Source organism: Papaver somniferum, chromosome 4, assembly GCF_003573695.1.
Source record: "Papaver somniferum cultivar HN1 chromosome 4, ASM357369v1, whole genome shotgun sequence".
Taxonomy (NCBI): Eukaryota; Viridiplantae; Streptophyta; class Magnoliopsida; order Ranunculales; family Papaveraceae; genus Papaver; species Papaver somniferum.
Genome location: NC_039361.1, coordinates 42704417 through 42711793, shown reverse-complemented (window position 1 = coordinate 42711793; position 7377 = coordinate 42704417). Strand labels below are relative to the sequence as shown.

The following is a 7377-nucleotide window of genomic DNA, read 5'->3' as shown; positions in this document are numbered from 1 at the left end:
TCACATTTTCAGTCCCATCTCATGAATTTCTCTGCCGCTGCAACAACAAATGAAAGAAACGAGTTAAAATCATCCATCACAGGAGATCGAGTTTCAAGACGAACGGGGTTTCAAGACGATCATAATCATGTCGTGATACAAGTTATAAATTCCGAATGAGAAACCGATTTCATGAGGATAGTTGGTGGAGGAGGAACTACTACTGTTGGAAGACTAAAACGAAGGTCTAAAATGATGATAATTCATAATTCTGATAGTGTCGGTGGTGTTGTATTTCGACGGATACTGACATTGATACTGTTTTTTGCGTTCGTCGGAGTTCCTAGTTTGTATCTTTATTCAGCAGTCTATCATCCTTTTCAGTCATCAAATAATCTTCTAACTGGTTCTGCTTTCTCTTACAACATCAATCATCCTGAGGTGAGTGACTAATTCTGTAATTTATGCTCTTTGAAAATTATTAGTAAACTTTGTTAGGAGCTTAAAACACTAGCTAGGGTTTGTGCAATTGTTCCCAAATTTGGGCAATTTTGCTGTAATCAGCAAAAAGGAAACATCTTTTTCTATTTCTAAACTTGATTTTGCAATGCACACACCTTGTTTGACAAATGGGCCAAATGAAAGATCATTTTGATGTATTTAGCACAAAGGAAGCACCATTGGTGATTCTAGACTTGATTTTGCAATGCACACACCACATGAATAACATGGTCAATTTACTTTGCACATGAAACTTTAGTTGATCAACAAAGAGAGTACTCAAAATTGGATTCCATTACCTCCAACATTAAGCAGCAGAAGCTCATTGGGAATCAGCCATAGTCGCTTTAAAAAGCCCATGATAACTAAACTTGCATTGCCACTCCCCTGGTTGGACCGTAAAGTCTATCTGCTGATAGCCAATTTAGACAGATGATCCACAAAGTGTTTGTGGTAATATCCTCTAAAAATGAAGAGAAGGAACAAATCTAAGAACTATTGATGGCTGATGTGAGATTGTATATGGTTTTGTATGTATCTTTCTTTTTGTAATTCGATTTTGCCTGATCTCTTTCTATATCGATTCTGTAGGACAGTGAGGAAGTTAGGTTGGAAAGAATTTTGAAAGAGGCGGCAATTGGGGAAAGGACTGTAATCTTAACTACGTTAAATGAAGCATGGGCAGCTCCAGGTTCTATCATTGATCTCTTTCTGGAGAGCTTTAGGATAGGAGATAATACTAGTAAACTTTTGAATCATTTGGTGATTATAGCTTTGGACCAAAAGGCATATAGTCGATGCTTGGCTGTTCACAGCCATTGCTTTCCTCTTTCTACCGAAGGAGTTGATTTCTCTAAGGAGGCTTATTTTATGACCCCTGACTATCTGAAGATGATGTGGAGACGAATTGCATTTTTATTGTCTGTTCTTGAGATGGGATACGACTTCGTTTTCACGGTAATTTCTTTGCTTGGTATGTGTGAATTTGAGCAGCTGAGCATATATCTTTAGTCATTTTATCTCCTTTATGATATAGAGTTCTTGTGTTACTTGTATTTCAGTTGCATGTCTTTGATGTCAGGGTTAACAGTCCTACTGCTTTGTCAGAATGGCATATAAATATTTTACAGTCTTTTGTTATTTGCCCTGGGTCAATAATTGTTGTGCTGTTATGTTGTGTTGCGATTCATCGGGTTGTTAGAATTGCTCAGCACTCTTAATTTCGTATAGGTTTCCGAAATGTAGAATTATTTGATCAAAATCACAGTAAAACTTCAATATTATCCCATGGTTGTTGGTAAGACATTGACTTCCTAACGTTCAATCCTATATCTCTTTAGATTCCAGGCTAAGAACTTTCCATGTCTCTAGTTTTGAGAAACATATTATTACTAATGAGAATTGTTTGTTCCATTGGTAATGGAATTGTTTATTCAATTACTGCAGTCATATATAATATCTTTCAGCATTTGATGTAAACTAAACGTTTTAACAATATGTCGATAAAATCTGTATGTGGAATGTAGACAAACTATGTTGAACTGCCTTTAATCTTGAAAGTGCACACTGTGGCATGGATGATGGGAAGTTTCCTCCTTATATTTCTTTAAATAAGTACCTGGACATTGCTGAAAAATATATTATGGGTGGGAATACATCAGTTATGCATCAAATCCCAAATTGAATTATGAAAACAATATGCTCCACTCCATCCCATTTATTAGCTGTTTATTTTTTTAATATCTAAAACCAGTTTCTTACATTTGTCACTAATACTAAGTTTCCTGGGAACACAAGTGTATGTTTTTTGTGACCATGCTGAATTAGAAACTTCACATCCTCGAACCTACCTAAGATACGAGATGACAGATTTGTGGATGGTATATGGATAGGATATGTGTCATACATGTGTGAATGATTGTAAGCTAGTTTTAAAGACCTTTTAAGGCATGCGGAATCCGGGAGGCATGTCAGTTTTTAAATCAAGGAATATTCATACCCCATCTTGTAACCATTTTGAGCATGATAAGTTTTTAACTAATCTGCCACTTCTTTCTTTAATTTGTTCTTTATCTGAGGAAGATTTTTCTTGGTTCCATATAGTACCCTTTTCAATGCCTTTTCGGGTTGGTTTTTCTTCTTTAGGATGCTGATATCATGTGGTTCCGGGACCCGTTTCCACGATTTTATCCAGATGCAGATTTCCAAATTGCATGTGATCTCTTCTTCGGCAGTTCTTATGATCTACAGAACCGGCCAAATGGTGGCTTCAACTATGTTAAATCCAATAATCGAACAATAGAATTCTACAAGTTTTGGTACTCCTCAAGAGAGATTCATCCGGGATACCATGACCAGGACGTGCTTAATATGATCAAATTTGATCCTTTTATAATGGAGATCGGGCTAAAAATGAGATTCTTGAATACTGCTTACTTTGGTGGGTTTTGTGAGCCAAGCAAAGATTTAAATCAAGTGTGTACCATGCATGCAAATTGTTGTCTCGGTTTGGATAATAAGGTTCATGATTTAAAGATTATGCTCGAGGATTGGAGAAGGTTTTTGTCTTTGCCTCCAACTATGAAGAGGACAACACAATCTGGTTGGCGGGTACCACAAAATTGCAGGTACTGTTATTTTCTGTTTTCATTTAATTTGGAGTTGTAAAAAATTTTTTTTTTTGCTCATCCAATAATTGTTTGGTGTATTCAGCCTTGCATCCTTCCACACTAATAACTTGCCGATGGAGAATGTAGAAGAAGGAGAAATTGGAGACACGCAAAACTAGATGCATAGAGGTATGATGTTTGGTCATCTCAATGGATGCCTTTTTGGCATTTGATTTGACCAGTAGGTTTTTAGGTTGATGCATGTCCATGTGCTCGAAGCAACATAATCATGAGTTTCTGCCATTTCGTTCCATAAAACATTCTTTGAAATATATAAGTTGGAAATAATTAAGACTGGACGTATGTATAGATTAGAATACTGCAAACATAGTTTAAGCATGTTCTCAAATGGCTCGAAATACATTCTGTCATTCAAATGTATCTTTGATCTTAGTTCAGGTTGTATTTTCTAGCGAAATATGTTTTTGTTAGTCAATGAAGAACAAGATTCATTAATGAAAATAAAGGAGCATAATACATGATACGCTCAGAGAGGGAGAGGAAGGAAAAACTGTACAGAAATATATACATGGCAAAACAGAAAACTGTAACGTTACCAAAGCAAAACTAAGGCACTCTGAAGACTCCAGGGAGGATTTTTGAAAATCTGAAACCAAATTTTCCCTGACCTGAGAATGACTTCCGAGAAATCCTTGAAAGCAAAGGCCCAAGTGAACAACTAGTATTTGATCGCCAAGATATTCTGAGCTTTATTTTTGACCTTTGCAGAGAAGATTCTCGTATTTCTTTATAACCAAACTCTCTACGAAATTGCTGTAGGTATCAAGTTCCAAAGCTGATTGATCCGAGCAGTAGAGGACTGTAACTGCCATGGTTGAATATCTAAGGAAATATCTGACGGTAAGGTGAAGTGTCAGTTCAGAATATCCATAAGTAAGACTAACGCTCTGAAACAAACCTGCAACGAAGGAAAAGGTGTGATGAGAAAGACTTTGCAAAAAGCACAAGCGATTGGTACCTGAATGTGGCGATGAGAAAGACTGTCCTGGTTGGAAGCTTGGTTTGCAAGAGACCCATTAGAAGAAGGCCACTTTAGGAGGAGTCTTAAGCTTCCAGATGAAGCTGAAAATACCCAGAGAAGAAGAATACAGATAACATAATTTAACAGAGTACTTTCTAGTGCTGGTTATGGTCCATTGCAGCTGATCAGACTCATCATCTAACTGAACCTATAGAGATAATGTACTAGGTACTCACAAAATTCTTATTTTTTAGTACTTTTTGGTTCATTTTTTTTTTACTTTTTAGTACCTTCTAGTTCATTTACATGATTCTTATTTAAAAAGAGTTCATTTTTAGTTGACTGCAGCAACCGTAAGGGTTTTGTACTCGCAGACAGAAAGTGATTAATCCTGGATATATGGCATATCCTTGACTTCTGCCAAGTATCGGCGTGCCAAAACAGAACACCGCTCCCTTGATTAACGGAGCCAGAAACCTGAGCTTTGAATGTTTAGCACGATGCTGAGTAACTCCTTTCCAAATTGATAAACCATAAGAGCCTTCAGCATTTCTCCACTGCCACTCCGTGACTAAAGATGTCCTTTAGTTTCTTAATACTAAAAATCACGCATCATCTTTCTAATTCACAACACTTGCTAATGGGGTGCCAGTTCAGTGGGTACTAAGCCGTGGTCTCAAACATCTTTCGTGGTCCAAGAAACCACCGGGAACAGGAGAGTTTTTGTTCATCTCTACGAGCATTGTACCCTGAAAACTACGCAACTTTAGAGAATAATGCTTTTCTACCATGGACTCCCCTCAGCAACATTGACGAGACATTCATATGTTGCCCCATTCTTGAACCAAAATTCTGCTATGCCATCCACGACTAGGGCTGAACATTTAACCGTTGGAAACCGACCGAACCAGACCAATAAGCAAGAAACCGAACCAAACCATTTAGATTTGGATTGGATTGGTTTGGTAAAAAAAGTTGAAAAACCAACATTACTGGTTTGGTTTTGGTTTGACCTGAAAACCGAACCAAAAACCATTGGGGAACCGACTAATTTTTAAACTTAACTTCTACCGTCGATTTAAAAGTATTAGATTCTACCCATTGATTTAGAGGATAAATAGAAACCCTAAATCTAATATTTCATTACGATACTCTCCCTCTTTCTCTTTCTCCTTCTCTCAGCCGCCTCCCTTTTCCACCCCCAACTACAGCTGCTGCTACTCGACTTTTTTCTTCCCGTCTTTCTTCATTTTTATTCGTCAATAACTAAATTAAGATATATTATATATCTTCTATTGATCTCTAGAATTAGAGTAAGCTTTAACTATTCTTGATTTTTTTTTGGTCTGTATATTTGTGTAAACCAATACTATCGGCAACTACGATTTTTTTATCTGTAAATTTGTGTATTTTTTTTTTTGGTTTGACATAATTATTGGTTAACCAAAAACCACTGGGAAAAACCGAAACCAACTGGAACCATTTGGAAACCGAACCAATGGTTAATGGATTGGTTTGGTTTAGATTTTTAGAAACCAATAGTATTGGTTTGGGTTTGGGTTTTGGTTCGGCCAGAAACCGAACCAAAACCGACCATGAACAGCCCTATCCACGACACACTTGATTTTATATCAATCTGACAGCATACTATCCAAGTATTCTTCTCTGATATCCATTTCAGACATAGCCTCAGTACAACCAACTACACTGATTTTATCAAGCCTAGCAGCAACTCTAGATTCAACATTGGATGCCCCATTGGGAGTTTCAGTCTCCTGTTGGCTATCAGGAACCTTATGTAATGGTCTCAGAAGCGGCGTGCCATCAGATGAAGTCTCTTCATCATTAATCTCAAGGGCAACAGGGATATAAGAATCTGTCATCTCTACCAGCATTGTACACTGAAAACCGCACAACTTGTGCTTCAACAGATCCAGAAATTTATCATATAAGTCCGAGCCAGAATGGAAAGCATCACAGATCTGCTGTGCAGAATAACCTGTTTTCTTCTCCACAATCTCGTGGGGGATGCAAACCAAGGCCCAGCAGCTCCCATCCTCGACATCGAGGAGACATTCATATGTTGCCCCATTCTTAAACAGAAGTTCTACTATTGCAATCACGATACAGTAGATTTTATATCGGGTGGGTGTTTTATTCCTGTTTCTCCAATCTGAAAACAAACTATCGAAGTCTTTTGAAAGAATCTCTTCATCTTCAGTTGAGTTATCCCCACTTTTAACACTACGAGGCTGATTTGAATCATCTCTGCAACTGAATCTGGAAAACATTGATCTTGATTTTGCGTTCGGCTGGTTAGGGTTTCGTTTGAAGAATTTAGGTTTCGTCGAACGGGGAGGGTTAGGGTTTGCGTTTGACGAACTTAGGGTTAAGAATGGAAACTCAGTCAGAAGCATAATCTAGAGATACGTACCAAACATTTATTCTTACTGAACACGCCAAAGTGTCGCATGGACACAAAATAACACTCCAAATACATTATACATCAAATGATAACATGGCATGGACCACAAACTATATGCTTCATCATGATCATTGGCATAAGTGAGCATTGAGGTTCTTAGATTTTGATATGTAAATCAAAACTAAGATGGATCATTGATTAAATAGACAAATAAAAAGACTAATCAATGATAAACAATTAAACTACATACCAAAATCAGAACATAAACATAAATTAAAGAAGACAATGTTTAAAGTGGTTCAGCACTAACGCCTACATCCACTGAAAGAACCCCGTGGGATGAATTAGATTGATCTTCAGACTTTGATGTGCTGGGATGTGGGATGCTTTACATTTACATTGTAATTCCTATTTATAGGAGTAATAGGATAAACAAGGATGAATAAACCTAGAACAAACCAACTGTATTGACTAGGTGAAACTTATCTAGAGATTTACTAGCTAACTTTGTTACCGACTTGGTCTTCTTTTGTTACCAACTTGGTCTTCTTATGTGCACATACCGTATGACTTGCCATATATTTCAACACCTCCCCTCAAGTTGGACATGGAGAGAATTGAAATGTGCAACTTGAACAATTTCTTAACACCAAAAAACTTGTAACACACACCGTGTATTTAAACTTCGAACACTAGACTTGAAATGGAACTTGATCTTCAAATCTTTTTATTGACTTGGTTTATTGTTACCGACTTGCCAGATATTCTCGGTACCAAAACGTCTTGATCTTCAACCAGGACACTTGAAACAAATTGTAATC

General features: G+C 37.1%; 1 protein-coding gene across 2 annotated transcripts; it reads left to right on the top strand.

Annotated features, from left to right (window-relative positions):
- Positions 1 to 4478, top strand: LOC113275277 (uncharacterized protein At4g15970-like). Of its 2 annotated transcripts, none has more exons than XM_026524753.1 (5): positions 1 to 420; positions 1072 to 1437; positions 2626 to 3107; positions 3193 to 3278; positions 3930 to 4478. In XM_026524753.1, the coding sequence occupies exons 1-4, from the start codon at positions 172 to 174 to the stop codon at positions 3266 to 3268; spliced, it is 1173 nt and encodes a 390-aa protein (XP_026380538.1). In that variant the 5' UTR covers positions 1 to 171; the 3' UTR covers positions 3269 to 3278; positions 3930 to 4478. The 2 variants fall into 2 exon arrangements, with proteins under 2 accessions (XP_026380538.1, XP_026380539.1); XM_026524754.1 differs by having other exon boundaries at positions 1072 to 1453; positions 2675 to 3107; positions 3930 to 4220.
- The last annotated feature ends 2899 nt before the right edge of the window (positions 4479 to 7377 follow it).

What these genes read in the sequence shown, in the direction of transcription:
- LOC113275277 (XM_026524753.1), top strand. Translation starts at nt 172, where the DNA reads ATGAGGATAGTTGGTGGAGGAGGAACTACTACTGTTGGAAGACTAAAA. An exon ending in GATACGACTTCGTTTTCACG is followed by an intron (nt 1,438 to 2,625) that starts GTAATTTCTTTG and finishes TTTCTTCTTTAG; the next exon opens with GATGCTGATATCATGTGGTT. An exon ending in CGGGTACCACAAAATTGCAG is followed by an intron (nt 3,108 to 3,192) that starts GTACTGTTATTT and finishes TGGTGTATTCAG; the next exon opens with CCTTGCATCCTTCCACACTA.